At 40.7% G+C, this 18,633-nt stretch overlaps 1 protein-coding gene across 1 annotated transcript in view; it reads left to right on the forward strand.

The window, feature by feature from the left end:
• The window catches only part of TCF7L1 (transcription factor 7-like 1 (T-cell specific, HMG-box)), a 130,461-nt gene that overhangs the window by 92,961 nt on the left and 18,867 nt on the right, over nt 1-18,633 (forward strand). The window contains exons 4-6 of the mRNA XM_015419506.1: nt 12,077-12,160; nt 14,856-14,988; nt 15,243-15,345. Coding sequence (XP_015274992.1) covers nt 12,077-12,160; nt 14,856-14,988; nt 15,243-15,345 — 320 coding nt within the window. The remainder of the gene's footprint in view (nt 1-12,076; nt 12,161-14,855; nt 14,989-15,242; nt 15,346-18,633) is intronic.

The raw sequence follows: 18,633 nt of genomic DNA on the forward strand, positions 1-18,633 counted from the left end.
GAGCCGACCTAAGTTTTTATTAGTGGTAAGATTTCCCCAATTTACAGATTTTCTGGATTTAGCAATGGAGGCCTGCAGCTTGGATTTTAGATTTTGGAGATTTGGCTGAAGGACAGCACTGCTAACACTGAGACCAGTGACATATTGAGTATGCATAACACTGCACGTAGGTCTTTCCAACTTTTAAGGGCGAGGTGGGGGATGCAAACAAAGCTTTGCTTCTGGACTTTCCAGGTCTCCATATCATCAACCTGTACCTGATTACCTGGTGGTAGTTCTTACCACAAATGATCAAATGTTTACAAAAGAGGGATATCTATTTACACCAAAGCTTACATGAGAAGTAAAATAATCTTGAGTGATTTGGTGGAAGGTGGTTCATCCTTGTTTCCTTATAGCCTCATACAAATCGAGGTGTGTATTACTCTCTTTACACAGGAATCATTATATCTAATAGTAAATTAGCTAACCCCCATGTGAATGATGACAAACAGCCAAAACAGGTCAACCATAAGCAAGATGGGGGATCTCTACATAAAGGGACTCTGCAGGTATATGGGAAAATATACAATGAGGACCGGATGTGCTTCACAGGAGACATGGGATGGTGAGAATAATTGTCAGTCAGTTAAAGAAAAGACAGCAGGTCCCATCATCACATTTTTGGAAGGGAAGCCCATAAATTTGGAAAAACCAAACAAATAAGACAATATTTTTATAGTGATGTTATTACAATATTTTGGCAGTAATGTGCGCAGGCAACGGGTTGGGGTGGGGAAGGGACAGAACTGGACATTGTAGTGGTTGTAGATTTTCTTATTTTTCTGTTTATAGTATATGAAAAATGAAAAAAGAAAAAGAAAAAAAGAAAAGAGAATGGAGAATAAAAATAAGTCTTCTCTCAAACCCATGCAAATTTATACTGTCTTGTAGGGGGAGATGTTGGGGGATGTGTCATAGCATATCATGTTTAGAGTAAGGCAGAACTGATTGTTCATGCAGTCAGTAGTTCTCTGGTCTCCCTGTAAGAGGCAATCTTCAAGGGAATATTTGCTTAAGACAGGGCATCAGAACTGTGAAGCAACCAGTCTCCAAATGCCCACAATGTCTGCCTGTTGTGTTTAGAAGAAAGCCATAAAGCACTCATTACACTAAGTTTACGAAGCATTCCTGGGTCCTTACCATCATTAACATAAATATATGCCATTGATTTTGACACGCTGTCAGACCAAAGCATTTTCTCTCTGTACCCCTCCCTTTTCTACTCTGCTCAAAGAGGATAAGTCTCAGCTTTGGAAGGGTGTCATAGAACCTTTCACGGCAGTGCAGCATATTCTACTCCTGTTTTTCACTGTCCCAAGAAAGAGAGAAGAATATTAATCCAATTACAGACTTCAGAGTGATGAACATTCAATTCATTACATACAAAAAGTTCACAATGACCACTTCACAAAATATCCTGCCCCTACTCAAGAGTAGCTTTCATATCCATAAATCTGAAGGATGCCTACTTCTGTATCTGTATTTTTCAAAAGGAAAATATCATTGCCACCTATGAACTAACCAAGGTCCTGTGGGTCTTCACCAAACGAATGTGGTGATGGCAGCAAGCAGATAGACAACTGGTTCTTAATTGCCAGCTCATAACAGCTTGCTTCACATTCTGGGCCTGTATCACATGGCAAAAACCATAGGCCACTCCAGTTTACACTCTGTGGTTTGTTGGAGCAGTTCTTCACACTACTACTGGACAAGCTAGTGGTGTAGGGCATCCATCACAAACTATGTTTCCACCATCTGGCTACTCATGTTCTGTAAGCCAGATGCCAGAAAATCCTGTACTGCAAAATGTAAACACTTTTGTACTTAGTGCTACCCACCAATAGATTTCCCATGATGTTTTTTGTATTTGAGGTATTAGCTACATTCTCTACCTGTAACAGGCAGGATTTAGTATCTCCTCTCTGAGTCTACTTCGTGACAGTCTCTGTCCACTACATTCAAGTTCACAGGCAATCTCTTTTTCCCAACATTCTGCTCAAAACGTTTTTGACAAGGTTGTATAGTTACACCCCCTAGCTCAGTTCACTGTCCCTGCACGTAGCCTCTCCTCGACTCTCAAAATACTAATGAAGCATTTTGAAGTTCTGGTGATCTTTGTGTTTTACCTCCACATACAGGCTACCATCAAGGTAGTATTTCATCCTAACATCACTTTAATGCCAAAAGTGACTTCTGCATTCTGTCTCTTGCAGAATATTGTATTACCAGTCTTCTTCCCTTAACCACAAGATGATGGACAGTGAACACTTTCTACTTTAGATACGCAATGAGTCCTATTGTTTTATTTACCATACACCACAGACTTCAGGAAAGATTGCTACTTTTATTACATTAGAAAGATTTCCAAAGCATCCACCCAGATGCTTTTTTAATAGCATCCACCCAGGCTATTAAAAAAGACTTCTACAATTATATTGTACGGTCATTTAGCAAAATATCCTCTGCCTCACTCTACCAGTTTGATCTCCGTTGACCATCTTTCTCAGAGCCTATCTCTACATGATATCGATAAATGGGTCATTTAATAGAAAAAGAGGTGCAGGGGCTCATTAGCATAACTTATTTGCATATCTTATTTGCAACCACCGCTCAGGCTCCACCCAAAAAATCTCCAGGTAATGAGACCACAGCACACACATCCCAAAAAAGAGGAAAATACCAATTTTTTAAAAAATCTATGACCTAACAATTCTGAGTACATTCTGTACATAAGAAAAAAGCAAATGTAACAGAATATACTTGCTATGATCATATTGTTATCTGTTCATCCTCATATAGATGGACTTTTCTATCAATTTTACTCTGTAAATCTGGGGTTTGCACTCTCAGACTTCTATTGAGTAATTTTAATCTTCTATCCCTTCCTTTCTGTTTTGTTCTTCTAACTTTGGGAAAGAAAGAAAGCAAAGAGATGGGGAGGAAGGAAGGATGGAAAAGAGGGAGGGAGGGAACCCACTCACCCCCACCCACCCTGATCAAGCCCCCGTCACCAACCCCTGCACCAGCCAGGCCACCTCCAGTTCTCCCCCCGATCAGGCCGCTGCCACCCCCCACACCAGCCAGGCCTCCCCCACCTGAAACAAGCCCCCGCCCTGTGCCCCCACCAACTTACTTTGCCTTCTGGTTGGTGGCGGCGGCGTAGCGATGGCGGCAAGCAGAGGGAAGCATCCTCCTGGCCCAACTGAGGGCTGCTGGGGCGGGGCTTGCTGCTCGTGGGCTTCTTACTGCTGGAACACTGTCCCGGCTCATTCCAGCTGGAAATGAGCCTTGTCTATAAAGCTGTGTCCTCAGTGTTCATCTCTCATTATGGTGTTGAGCCCAAAAAGATGCATCTGGGTGACCTTGGGTTCTCAGAGCTGTTTTCTCAAGAGCAGTTCTCTCAGAACTCTCTTATCCCCACCTACCTCACAGGGTGTCTGTTGTGGGGAGAGGAAGGGAAGGAGATTGTAAGCCACTCTGAGATGCCAAGTGAAGGGCGGGGTATAAATCCAATTTTCTTCCTCCTCCCCCTATTTTCTCATAACCTGACACCATCACTCTCTACCAGCTAAAACACCCGTATGTGGGATTATATAGAAGAAGAAAAAGAGATTGCTTGCCTGTAACTGATGTTCAAATGCTCTTCTGTTTAGTCATACAACCTGCCTTCTCTCCCCACTGCTGGCATGTTTTATACTATATATTTGATGGCAGGAGCTGAACAGAAAAGCACTTGCACTTTTTGATGTGTACATATTACCTTCTCTCTGGGAGAGATTTTGAGCACCAGCTCTTTGGTTAGAGCTTTAGAACATTCCAAAGCTACCTTCAGAACTAGCAGAGCACACACATGTGACTACATAGATGAGCTCTCTAAGAATATCAGTTACAGGTAATATACATGTTTTTATTACTCTCCTTATTCACAACTTCTGACAACACTTAAGGGAGTCATAGAAAGCATATGTAAAATCAGTTTAAGGCAATTTATTGTACCATAAGCTTTCATGAAAAAGAGGCCTCTGTCAGATACATGAAGTGTATGTTCAGTTGTGAAGTGAGTGTGTGTGTATGAAGAGAGAGATTATGCAGAAAAAGTGGTGTCATAAGGCTATGAAATACAATTATTTGTTGACTTTTTGATCTGGTACATGATTTTACAAGATCACAGAAGGTCAGCCCTGATTAGTACTTGGATGGGAGACCTCCAAGGAAGACTCTGAAGAGTAAGGCAATGACAAACCACCTCTGCTTTTCACTTGGATTGAAAGCCCCTTGCTGGGATCTCCATAAATTGGCTGTGATGTGATGGCACTTTATACTCTCCCCCATGACTGCCATGTACATGATGAAGTGGGCGCTAATCTGTTAAATTTTTGCCAGAAGAAATGCTTGTCTTTAATATTCCATGCCTCCTTTTTTTTGCAAGAAACCAACAAAGGTTCTTCTCTGGAATATGTAAAAAATCGTTTTCAAAAAAGGGTGTCTGTCACAATGTAAGATGTGTGAAAGAGTGCTTATGAGAGGAGCTATCTTTTCAGTGAAGCACATGTTACGATAAGTTGCTGAATATTTTGATTCTCAAGCAAGTCTGTCTTGTGCCGGGATAACATCTTCACTCTGTAACAAGGGTAGGAAATCTGGCCATTAAAGCTCCTAATTGGTTGTAGCAACTTTTCTTTTGATTTTCCTCTATCCCCTCCTCCCAGTTTGCTGCAGGCTTCTCCTCGAAACAACTGTTATGCAGAGACTATTGCAGTCCTGGGCAAGCCAAGGCCTGTTGTCTGCACCCCATTGTTCCAGCCTAGGACTTCAGGGCCATTGGATTGTTGTTTGAATTGGTGGATGTTAATCCCCAGCTGAGGGGAAGCTATTTGGCAAATGGCAGGTTAATGTGTAGACAGCAGGGTGCATTGTACTGTGTGTGTGGCACAACAGCATGTGGGAGAGAAATGGTTAAAATCCTTTTCATTCCCCCTACTTGCAGAGAGGGGGAGGAAAGAGAAGGTAACAAGCAACTAGGTCTTGTTCTAATCTCTCTGGAATGTAACAATTTTGAAACTTTTATAGCTTCAATATGCCATTAACTCATTTTTTGTTTTGTTTTGCACATGGTTGTACAGTAAATGTCTGTGTGAGGCAGAATCTTGAACTCAGGGGGTGTTCAGTTTTCTACACTTCCTCTGTGCCATTAGTCTGGTCCTTTTCCTTGTATATTTTCAGAGTGTTTCCCCTCCCCCACATGCTGCCCTCTAAATTGTTTAAAATGAGAAGGAGCCTTTATACAACCTTCATTGAGGCACCAGCCCCCATTTGCCAGCAGCTTCTCTGCTTACAAAATGGATTAGAAAGCCCCCTTTGTGACCAAGAGTGTTGAGGAGAAAAGAAGGGTGGGGCGTAAAATAAGCCAGCTGGAAAATGACAACACATAGGACTTTTAATTGGGCAGAAATGTCTGCATGGCCTCTGTAAGTATTTTGGGTTTCATGGCTTCTCAGTTGTTGGTGGCGCTTCCTAGAAAGCTGACTCACCAAATGGGGGATAGTGCTTGCTGTCCCTGCAGTTATGGGTGTTGTGAGTGTCTTTTGAAATGACTCTGCAAAAAAAAAAAAAAGGCAAGTGAGCTCACATCACCACTCAGTGTTTGGAAACAGATTTCAGTTGTACAGCAGCCAGATCCAGGGACTTCCCCAAACTAACCACTGCTTTGATCTCAAGGCTTGGAGAGCAGATCAAAGGCAGTCATTTAGGAAACTACTTTTACTGTACTGCAAGCCCAGAGTGTACTCTAGGTCGCTGCTCTAGCTAGTTGGGGGTCACGGGGCCAGCTGCATACCAAACATGCTCCTTGTACAGATGACAGCCCTGGCTCCCTGCCTCGTCTACAGTTGGCTGTTGTAGGAGACTAAGATCTGATTACAGAGCTCCAGCCCAGTTCTCTATAAAGGGCAAGGATTCAGCACTTGCTGCAGAAATCTCCTGGTGTCCTGTTTTCTTCTGCTCTGAACATAGCTGTTTCCAAATACGCAAGAGCATCCTTTCCTCCTTCCACTTCATTGACCTTCCAGACGGAATAGCCTAAATACTTGTTCCTTTCAGTATCTTAACCATTGTGGATTTCATCTATTTTTAATTTATCACGCACACAATTAGAGTCCTCAGGGCAAAACAATACAGTAAAATTATAAAAATAAAATTTACACACTGGAAGTACCCCCCCCCCCCGAAAAGTAGACTAACAAAATTTTGGGACGGGTAAGTATGAGCTTTCACGAGTCAGTGCTCACTTTTTCAGATACAGCTAGAATGTGAGTCCTTCTGTCCATATATCTTCGAGAGTAGAGTCATTTCAGATGCCAAATGACAATAAGCAGGTGTGATTGAATTAGGAGTGATATGCAGAGAGGTAGTAGGCATAAAGAAATCAGCATTGGTAATGAGACAGGAAATTTAGGTCTTGATTCAGTCCAGAATGATGCATTTATTAGTAATTCAGCAGTTTCTCTAATCTCCCTTTGAAATTCCTTTGTAAGAAAACTGGTACTCTTAGATCAGCAACTGAATATCCTGGAAGGTTAAAATGTTCCCCCACTGTTTCTTGAATGTTGTGGTTTCTGATGTTAGAGACTTATATCCATTTGTTCTTTGTCATGGGGACTGGCCTGTTTGTCCAATGTAGAGGGTAGAAAGGCATTGCTGACACTTGATAGCATAAATCACATTAGAGGATGAGTAGGAGTATGAACCTGAGATGGTATGGCTGATGTTGCTGGGTCCACTGATGGTGTTGCTAGGATCTATATGAGCGCAAAGTTGGCATTTGATTTGTTGCAGCCCATAGTACCAAAGTCCATGTTACTGTTGCAGATGAGAAGTTATTTAGGTTAGCAGAGACTGTCTGTAAGCAAGAAAAGGTCGGGCCCCCAATGCTGGAGGCATGTAAATGTGTTTGCTGATAAATTTGGTGAATGGATTCTCACTTGTCTGAGGGGTTGGAGAGGATAGCGTAGGGCTTGGCTATAGACACCATCAATTTAATGAGGAATTTTCTATACACATTTTACGAAAATATCCTCCTGATATGGCAAGAAAAAGCCTGCTAATCTGTTGGTTTCCAGTATAATGTGGTACTTATGTGTCCCTCATGCATCCATACTGTAGTGTCCAGGAATTATTTCTTGTGTAGAGTAATTGAGTAAATGTTCCCTTTGGCTTATAGGTGGTGGCTGCTGCAGCAGCAGTTGTCTTTTCTTCCTCTTAGGTCAAAGGCCCTTGCTTGTATTTTCATTCATTTTGCCCAGGAGTTGTTAGTTTTGGCCATATTCTGCTGTGAGGTTGGAGACTAGGGTACCTAAAATGTAAAAGACTGAAGGGAAACAGATCTGCATTGTAGGCAAGGCTGGTGTGTCACAGTGGACTATTTGTGTGTTTTATGGGAATGAGATAAGCTCTCTTCCTGCTCCATGTCAAATGTACACAAATTCTTTTCCTTTGTCCAAAGGTGCTTTGTATATTGGTCACCTTCCAATTTTTCCTTCTCAGCCTCCAAAGGGAAAAAGATCTAGAATCTTCCATATTGAAAAGCATTCCTTTTGGCAATAGCTTTAGGTTTTAAAGTGTTTGCTTCTGAGGAGGAATGTGAATTTATCTGGTGCTAGACTTCAGCAAATAAAGCTGCCTTCCATAAAAGCTCAACATTGCTCTGGAGGTGTTAACTATATCTTTGCTAGGTTTCAAAATACAGAGCTGTCTTTGTATGCTACCAGTTTAAACCCAGTATGGCACATCTTTATGTACATTGAATTATATCACAGAAAAAAGATGTTGCAAGACACATTGTACCACATATAACTAACCAGGACAATTATTTTGCGATTAGGAAAGCAGTACCACAATGTAAACATAAACAAACTATCTATTGCACACAATGTTGGCTGGAGGGGCTGGGAAACTTGCAACACGATGTCACATGTACTGGGTGTTGTTACACGTTCTTGGACAGAAGAGGAGAATTCAACATGGAGAGCAGTTGTAGGGACTACAGTTTTTTGAGAAACCCCATGGTGTTCATAATATTTTGGTTTGGTATAAGAATGCCAAGTAAATGGTACCCCCCAACCAGAAACTATTGAAGGGGTTTACAAGGATGTCCTTTATTTAGAACTTTCATCACATGCATAATACCATACATCTTTTTGACAGTCTGAGTCCAGATGAACCCCACTGTTCCCCATCCAGACATAAGCAAGAGCCTACTCTGAGACTAAAGTATAAACAAGCTCAATTCAAGCTGGTCTTTACTCCCTTTGGAACTGTAGTGGTACTTGTCCCAGTTTGAACCCTTAGCACTTCACCCTTCAGGGAAAATCGCAGGACCTTGTTGAAGTTAAGGCAGGTAGAGTAAGGGATATAGAACAAATATACAGTATTAAATAAAACTCTAGGTTGCTGTTCATACTCTACCTCCCAATATACTTACATCCTGGAATGCTTGGATTTCTTCTTCTTTACAGCCTCCTCATCCTATGGCCTGAGCTGATGCAAGGTGTAAAAATCTTGATCTGACCCTCAAGTCTGTCTTTATCTCTTGCTCCAATCACCAGGTTTTTACCACCTTTCACAACCTGCCCCCCAAGGTCTTTATTTACCCTACCAGTAAGTTTCTACTTGCAAGTTATTTATGTCACTGCAACTCTGTGTTTTTCTGCTTTCCTTACAGTACACAGTTGTCCCCCCCTCCCCAATCTGTCAGAGGAGCAACATAGCATCTCTGCAATAGTAGGGAATTCTGTCCATCTAGTGTTGTTGCGGGAAAGAAGTATGTTTACTATCAAAAGTCAGAACTATGAAGAGAGTATGTTATCAGGGCTGTTAATTTTTCTTACTGGCCTGTATCAGACCCCACTATTGTGAAGTCTTGAGGACATTTACATTTTTGGTAGTGGGGATAGTGCTGTAGCCCACTGAGCCGCTGAAAAATTTGTTCTAGCGGGGTGGGTTAGTGGGCCTTCAGAGACAACATGGGGAGAAAGGGGAGTTTGCTGTGGGATGGGGGCTTAACAGAAATTGCTACCCACTCATCTGAAAACTTTGGACTGTTTGGTTGGATATAGGCCATTTTTGTTTTCACCTTTCTGCATTAAGGGATGTTATATCTTGGAAATGTTTTGTTTTTGTTTTTTTGCATTTACAGTTCTGTAATTGCAGTGCTACTGCATTGTTTGGTGAATGTCTTACGCTGTCTGATCAATTAAAATATTTTATAATCAACCTAGAGTCTAAGGGAAAGGGTAGGATATAAATAAAATAATTTAAAAAGCCTCTGAACTATCTTCACTCACTTTTAAAAACTTGGGTCCTCCAGGATGCTTATTAGTGCTAGATTTTCTTGCACTATCTAATGCTTAAATGTCATTGAAGTATGAATCCTACAAGAGTCACTCTACCACTAGTAGTTGCAAAAGTAAATACATAACAAAGTGTTAATAGGAATGTAGTCCAGGTTATGCTTCAGAAGTAGGGTTGCCAAATCCGGTTTGGGAAATTCCTGGAGATTTTGGGGTGGAGCCTGGGGATATTTGGGAAGGGGAAGAAGCTCAGTGGTATATAATGCCATTTTCTCCAAAGTAGCCATTTTCTCCAGAGGAACTGATCTCTGTTATCTGGAGATCAGTAGTAATTCCATGAGATCTTCAGGCCCACCCTACCTGGAGGTTAGCATCCCTATTCATAAGTTAAGGAATGCAACCCAAATGGATGAAGTATATAAAAATAAGATGTGCTATGGAAGGATTGTATAGGTTTAAAAAACAACAACAACAACAACAACAACCTGACTGACAGAGAATGCCTGTTTTGAACTAATATGCCTGTTTCTGGACTTAGGAGTGTGGGTTTCAAACAGCAAATGACCCTTTTAAATCACGAAAAATCCTATTCATTCAGATGTTTGATTAGTATGCCTCAAAGGGGACACGTTTGCCAGAGAATACCTGCTCTTCAACAGATGCACCAGCACCATTTTTAAATAGGACACATCTGGAAATTCTTCCCAAAGCAATAGTTTATTCTGAATTAAAAATACATGGGTGGAAGGGTGAAGGTAGCTTTAAGAAGTGAAATTTTAGGTTATTGAACATGTTTTGAGATGGCACTTAGAGAGACGAATGGCATGTAAAAAAATGAATAACTCACCCCCTAATTTCTTACACCTGTGTGAGTCTTTTCAGAAGGGGTTTGTCTGCTGTCTTAAATTGTTCAGTATCATTTTTGTAATTTAAAAAATAAAATTATTATTGTGCAATTATAGTGTGAGAACTATGGCAACCAAAGTGTAGTTAACACCCTTTTATTCCATGTACTCTTTAGCTATTAAACATTGATCCTCTGGACCGTTCTCATAAATTTATGTCAATATGCCTGGACATCTGAAACTTATTTTTTAGCATGCTGCTAACAGAAACTGTAGTAATATTTTAAAAATGGCTGCCTTTCCTCTGTACTGTGCTTTGAAATTTAAAATGTTGGAAACTATGAGGAGCAAGTATGGCTATTTTGTGAGAGACTTTGACAAGCAGTTATTTTCTTCCACTATGGTGAGGAGAATATCTGGCAGTGGCTAAATTGATAGATGACATTTCAGTGTTCTTGGACACATTAATGAACCCCAGAGTGATTTCTCTTCTCCTGTACAAATTTCTAAAATATTTATGTGGAACTGTGGTCATTTTTAACATCTATAGAAGCTATTTAAGTGTTAGTGGTATGGTTAGTGCTGCCCGGAGAATCCAGAAGTCTCAGAAATGAGGTCCATTGAGATGACCTGCATTTGTGTACAGTGAACATACTGTCTGTACAAAAATCAGCAAGTTGAGAAACAATGAGATTTTGCTTTCTTATTTAAATAAAGGGAGGTGTCAGAGGAAATGCAGTGCATCTGATGAAGCAAACCTATTTTTGTTTCTCTTATATTAGTTTGTGATTATCCACCTAAGATTTTCAGAAGAAACTGAATTTTGGATTGTATCTGTTCAAATTACCTATCAGAACATCTTTTCTGTTTTGATTCCTTTTGAAATAGATAGTTGGAATATATGCTGAAGGAAATGCAAAGGTTTGTTCTAAGTTGAAGGGTTAATCTTCCATTTAAATTATTGGTTGTTCTGCCTCTAAACAGAGCATGCTGGGATTTCCTTCCAGCTGTTTTACATCATGAAGATTTGTGTGCTAGGGAAATTCCATTGCACAGCTGCAATTCATCCAGCCCACATTCCCAAACCTCCAGCATTTCACAGGACACACTGCATTCAGCTATTTGGCATGAAACGTTTTTACTGAAAACAATACCAAGTATCTTTATTTTGGGTACTTTGGATCTCAGTAATATTCAGCAGTCAAGCAAGTCTAGATTTTTTTTATTTGTGACATTAGAAAACTAATGAAAACTGAAAATTGAATTTAATTTCATATTAAGAATGCATGTAAAATTCATCCAAAATAGTATTGTTACATTTTGTAGGTACTAAATGCCTGTTTCTTACAAATCCATTTGACATATTATTTTAAATAGCTAATGTTGCTTACATTAATTAGTCAACTTCTACATTTCTGAATTTAGTAGTTATTGTTTTGTATATAAGGATTAACTCCTCACTTATTTAAAGTTCTGTGGGAGCTCTGACATGCGCAAGAAGTCTCTGGATCAGGGAGCTAGAAGAAGGACAAATCAGTACATTATTTAATTGGCTTCCATAGCACCTTAATAATATTGTGGAGCTCTTAAGATGTGAAGTTCACCTGGTCATGCTGTTGCTTTTGTTCTAATACTGTTGACTGGATTGGGCAGAGGAAGGCATTGCTTGTGATGAGGAAAGGAGTAATGCTCTAGGCACCCTTATGTTACTAAAGCAATGTGATAGCCAGAATTTAGCTACATTTGGGCCTTGAAGTTTCTGCCAAATCTGATGTCCATTTGGTTTCAATACTATGAGTATGTTTCTATGATTTTTATTACATTTATCTTAATTTCTCCCAGTATCTGCAGGTGAAGTGGCCCCTACTTGATGTACCAGCTGGAGCTACACTGAAGGATGCAAGATCTCCCTCTCCTGCACATTTAGTAAATATTGTTTTGTGTTAACTTTCCTAATCAGAGTCATCTGAAGTTATCTGTGGGTACTGTTTTTGACAGTTTGTTTTGTGTTCCGGTTAGTTACTTTTCGGCTCAGTCAAAAGTGTTGCTGTGTAGATGGCATAAATGCTCCTGACTGGAGATACTGGATTCCAAGAAATTAAAGATGTTAAAAAACAAACAAAGAAGATGCTTGAAAATGAGGAGGAGGGGATTTGCCAGAGCAAGCCCTCTAAGGTTTGGAGTTTTATTAGTTTTTCAAAAGTAAAAGAAAAGAAGACAGCAACTACAAAGAGAGAAAGACTAACATACAACAAATATGGAGTCTGTACTCATTGATATTTTTACATGCCATGTATTATTTCTATCTATTGGTTATTAGAGTTAGTTTATTTCTGATTACTTTCTTATGCATCTTATCAGTAGTTCAGAATTTTTATTACTAAATTCAGAGTTTGATTAACATAAGCTAAAGCATCCAAGACTTAACTTTTTAAAGTTCAATTACAAAAAAGGGGGGGGGGGGAGATTGTTGATGAGATTTGCCAGAGCCCACTTATTGAAGCTCCACAGCATGGGTGAAGCATGGATAGATGATACAGATACTGTAGATCATCTAAAAAGAACTGAAATCATTAAAAGTCTGTATTATTTATTTAGTGCCATCATTGAACATAGCTCTTTACAGCTGCAGAAATAATTTCACTCTTTTTTCCTCATTTTGCCACGGAGTACTTGTAGGTAAACAAATTTTCATGTGAAAATAAGTATGAACGTAAGCTGTTGAGCTTTCTTCAACTGTAGTAGTTTCACTTGAAGGCAAAGGGTTGGATCCCACAGATCTGTTCTGCTAGCACTTTCTGCTAGTACATGGAAACTTGTTAGAGAATGCTCCTTCTCCTGGAAGAATGTGGAACGGATCCATGGAATGCCCATCAAAGTGTTTAAAATGATGCTGTTTGGATCTGGGAGAGAGCGATTTAAGAAATAGCTTTGCTACTTAAAGGGAAATAGGCCACTCATACAACACGATACGTTCTGTCTCAGGTGTTTATTTCCTGTTATGGCTATGTGAATCTAGGAGGCAAAATCTTACTTACTGGAGTTGCAGATGAGACAATCCAGTATTCTCACATTAACTTCAAAACGGTTTTTCAACTCTTCCACCCAGCCCTTACAGCAATTATGCACTGTAATCTACGGTTATTTTCACATGTGTTATCTGCCTTGAGTTCAGTGCTTTTGGGAAGCAGTTTCCCCCCTGTTTCCTCACAGTATCATGCTGCATTTGTGCACCTCTGGGGGTTTCCTTGGCTTTTCTCCTACCTTTCTCAAACATGCTTTGCTCTGAACTTTTGGAAGAGATCTCAGTAAAGCCCTGAGGATACTGTGTGGGTGGGAAAACTCAGATTTTCTGACCTACATGACAGCCACTTTCCCTGCCCTGCCCCCACAACAGCCATTTCCTCCCATATCACTGTGGGGCTTTTTAGTTTTTAAGAATTCAGCACTAGAATATAGTTATATCAATATACTGTTGTTAACAATGGGTGTACAGGTTCTCTGTATTCAAAGCTTTCATTTAAAACAAAAAGCAAGTCTCCATCCCTTTCCCTTGTGGAAATATAAGGAAAAAGGCATATCTTTTGCAAGGGAAAGGTTTTTTTGTTTTTAATGAAAGCTGGAAATTCACAGAACCTGCTTGCACCTATAGTTAAAATTGTGTAATTGATATAACAATAGTCTAGTGCTGACTTTAAAAAAAAATACAAAAACCCTGGTGGCCCAGGGAAGGGGGAGTGGCCTAGGGGTTCAGGGCAGGGAAACTGGGGAAACCTGCCATGCAGAAGCCACATTTGCTGCTGGGTTTTGTCAGCAGCAGCAGCAATGGGGAATCCACAAAATCCCATCCCTGTGTGGAAGCCATCTAAAGGCACTCTTTGCTACATGCAAACTAAAGCCATATATGTGTCAGTTTTCCCTCATGGAAAACTCTTGTGTCGAGTTACATTCAGTACTTATTTTACATTTACTGATTATAAATGCCTATTTAAGCCATGAACCAGATGTGCATTCCCCAGTACTTCTGTATCTGCATACACCTGTCAAATATTCTGTTAGAATATACTAGTGATCTATTACTTCAAAGAAGAAAACATAGTCAGCTTTTTGTGTGCCACAAACATTTCCTGTTCATTAAGCTGAGGTCAAGCATCCAGCACCCATTTTCCTTCAGCCACTAATTACTGAGGGGGGGGAAGCACCAAAAGAAATTATACCAGTGCTGTTTGCAGTCCTACAAGGATGTGGGCAGTCTCTAGCAATTTACAATGCATGGTCCCAATGTATATATCCCTGATGGCTGGAAATGAACTTCATGATGACTTTAGAAAGTGTATATGTTTGTTTTTAGTGCCAGGGCATACCCCAGAGAAGAAGCCAAGGCCTCATGTACCTGCCAACACCAATCTGATTATTCTACTTACCCAGTATCTATTCGAGATAGGGGCCATCAAGCTAATACCAGTAAAGGAGAGAAGGTGCTGCACTTGATAGGGCAGTGCCCCTTTTGCCATAATGGACCACTGCCCTTGCTCCCTTCTGTTTATAAATGATAGAGGATTTTAAATGCAAATGAATTATATGTAAAAATACAGACAAACCTTTCCTTTCTCCCCTTTAGTCGAACAAAGTTCCTGTGGTGCAGCACCCACATCACATGCACCCACTGACGCCACTTATCACCTACAGCAATGACCACTTCTCACCAGGCTCCCCACCTTCCCATCTTTCCCCAGAGATTGACCCCAAAACAGGTAAGGGTTTGGGATAGGAGAACTGAAACTGATATGGATGGGACTACCAGAAAGATATTACTAGGTAGATAGATTAATTGAAGATGAATGAAATTAAGAGGAGTATTCAGTTAATCTTACTGGTAGAGGTATCCAATGAAATTCTGATTTTTTTATAAGGACTAATGAAAGTAGGGATTCATTTAAGGACTGAAAGTTGAGTTGGGGGTGCACCATAACTGTTTTAACATGTGTTGGTCTTTTTCTACCATCAGGAATTCCACGACCACCTCACCCTTCAGAACTGTCTCCTTATTACCCATTGTCTCCTGGCACCATTGGCCAAATTCCTCATCCCTTGGGGTGGCTTGTACCACAGTAAGGATTACTAGTCTAAATATTTTCCGTGTTTGCTGCCCCTTTTCTCATGGAGGCTGTTATGCTATGTATGTATGGAGAGGTTGTCACCTTTCTATATACCCACTGTATGTTCTTGAGTTAACAAGCATCATCTGCTGAAGAATTCTCAGTAGACTTTGCTTTATTATGATATCCAGGAAAATATTGCATTAAAGTCAATTGGTTTTACTACCCATAAATAGTATTTTATTTATATATTTACCATAGTTGCATCCAATCCTTGTCTTTAAGGAGTTCAAAATTAATTGCATATAGTTATGTCTTCACAACCTGTGAAGTATATTTGGCTTTCCTAAGGCATGTTTGAACCTGGGTTTCTGTCATATAAACCCAGCCGCTAAAACGATAGATGATGGTGATGATGATAATGATAATGCACTTTCAACCTTTATTGCTGAATTTAGAATAACATTCATGCACAAATGTAAGAATTTGCAAAGAAGAATAATCTGTGCTATTGTGTCAATGTACTTAATTTGCTCCAGTCACATAGAAAAAGGGGCTACTCAGTATCACAAAGTATCTACATAATATATCAGTGGCTAATAAAAAGTACAGCACAAATATATTCATGATATTAATCCGTGTAAAATACATACAGTACTCCAATGCATTCATAATTTCACAGAGAAACATAACTAGTACTTGAAAAGCTCGAGTCTGCATGGTGTGATTAAAAGCTCAAATCAGTCCAGAAATGAGGAACAACAGCATAATTCAAAGTACAGTCTTAAGGAGAGTTCATTGCTTTCTGAGCCCATTGACTTCAGTGGGCTGTAACTGCTCAGTGTTGCAGTGTCAATTAATTAATGGCTAATTAAGTTGTTTGAAGATTCTAAGCAGCTTGGAGATTCAGAAAAACTATTAACATCGGAGTTTCAAGTCCCAGCCATAGCTTAGTAGCAGTCATGGACATAAGCTTTACCTACAGCATAGGTGGCAGTTTAAAAGTCAGTTAACTATTTAAGAATGTTACTGTTGGAACACTAAGATCAGTTACTGTTGGTACAGAATGCTGCAGCCAGAGCATTTACGGGAGTGGGTCATAGGTAGGGATCAGCATGATCCGGGAAAATTGAGGTTTGTGATGGTTTGTGGTTTGTGTGACCCCATGAACCTTCACAAATCTTCCCTTTTACTTAATGGGAGGTACATGATGCAGTAGAATGGCCCCCTGCAGGCTTGTTGTTGTTCAGTCGCACAGTCGAGTCCGACTCTTCGCGACCCCATGGACCAGCTCCCGCCAGGCCCTCCTGACTTCCGCTGTCCTCTGAAGTTGGCTCAGTTTCATGTTCGTTGCGTCGATGACACTGTCCAACCATCTCATCCTTTGCCGTCCCCGTCTTCTTTGACCTTCAATCTTTCCCAGCATCAGGGTCTTCTCCAGTGAGTGCTCCCTTCTCATTTGGTGGCCAAAGTATTTGAGCTTCAGTTTCATTATCTGGCCTTCCAGGGAACAGTCAGGGTTGATTTCTTTTAGGATTGACTGATTTGATCTTCTTGCAGTCCAAGGGACTCTCAAGAATCTTCTCCAGCACCATAGTTCAAAAGAATCTATTCTTCGGCGCTCGGCCTTCCTTATAGTCCAACTCTCGCAGCCATACATGACTACTGGGAATACCATTGCTTTGACCATGCGGACTTTTGTTGGCAGGGTGATGTCTCTGCTTTTTATCATGCTGTTTAGGTTCGCCATCGCTTTCCTCCCAAGGAGCAGGCGTCTTTTAATTTCATGGCTGCTGTCACAGTCTGCGGTGATCTGGGATCCCAGGAACGTGAAGTCTGTCACCACTTCCACGACTTCCCCTTCTATTTGCCAAGGAGTGATGGGGCCGGATGCCATGATCTTAGGGTTTTTTTTGATGTTGAGCTTCAAGCCCACTTTTGCACTCTCCTCTTTTATTTCTTGGCCCTTATACAGGTTTCTCAAGAGACATGTGAGGTGGTCTGGTACTCCCATCTCTTTAAGGACCTGCCATAGTTTGTTGTGATCCACACAGTCAAAAGCTTTAGCATAGTCAATGAAGCAGAAGTAGATATTTTTCTGGTACTCTCTTGCTTTCTCCATAATCCAGCGAATGTTGGCAATATGATCTCTCGTTCCTCTACCTCTTCGAAACCCAGCTTGTACTTCTGGCAGTTCTCTATCCACGTACTGTTGAAGCCTAGCTTGTAGGATCTTGAGCATGACCTTGCTAGCGTGTGATATGAGTGCAATTGTGCGATAGTTTGAACATTCCTTGGCATTGCCCTTCTTTGGGATTGGAATGTATACTGACCTTTTCCAATCCTGTGGCCACTGTTGCGTTTTCCAAATTTGCTGGCAAATTGAGTGCAGCACTTTAACAGCATCATCTTCTAAGACTTTGAATAGCTCAGCTGGGATACCATCACCTCCACTAGCTTTGTTGTTAGCAATGCTTTCTAAGGCCCATTTCACTTCACATTCCAGGATGTCTGGCTCGAGGTCAGTGATTATACCGTCGTGGTTGTCAAGGACATCGAGGTCTTTCTTGTATAGTTCTTCTGTGTATTCTTGCCATCTTTTCCTAATCTCTTCTGCTTCTGTTAGGTCCCTACCGTTTTTGTCCTTTATCATGGCCAGCTTTGCATGGAACATTCCCTTGATTTCTCCAATTTTCTTGAAGAGATCTCTAGTCCCTCCCATTCTATTGTTTTCTTCTATTACTTTGCACTGTTCATTCAGGAAGGCCTCCTTATCTCTCCTTGCTGTTCTCTGGAAATCTGCATTCAGTTGGGTAAATCTTTCCTTTTCGCCTTTGCCTTTCGCTTTCCTTCTTTCCTCTGCTATTTGTAAAGCCTCATCAGACAGCCACTTTGCTTTCTTGCATTTCTTTTTCTTTGGGATGGTGGTGATTGCTGCCTCCTGTACAATGTCACGAACCTCCGTCCATAGTTCTAGAAATTTGCAGCGAGTCTTCAAATGGACTTTTTTCTACCTGTCCAAATTTGCAGCGAGTCTTCAAATGACTTTTTTCTACCTGTCCTCGAAGTTTAGTGAGGATTGGATATACGGGAGCAGAGTTACAGCCCCTCAAAGCAGGTGCCTCCAGGAAAGTACTCTCTGGAGAAATCACAGCAGCAGGTCCAGGAGTGTACAGAATAGAACCCTGCAAGCCAGAGGCATCAAACTTGCAGCAGACCTCCTGGGCATGCCCCTGTGCATGCATCGTCATCTTCTCTGAAAGGAGACCTGCCATGTCCAAAACGTAGCCCCAGGAAAGA

The sequence above is a fragment of the Gekko japonicus genome, unplaced genomic scaffold (genome assembly GCF_001447785.1).
Source record: "Gekko japonicus isolate JY-2015 unplaced genomic scaffold, Gekko_japonicus_V1.1 scaffold795, whole genome shotgun sequence".
In the NCBI taxonomy this organism is placed as follows: domain Eukaryota; kingdom Metazoa; phylum Chordata; class Lepidosauria; order Squamata; family Gekkonidae; genus Gekko; species Gekko japonicus.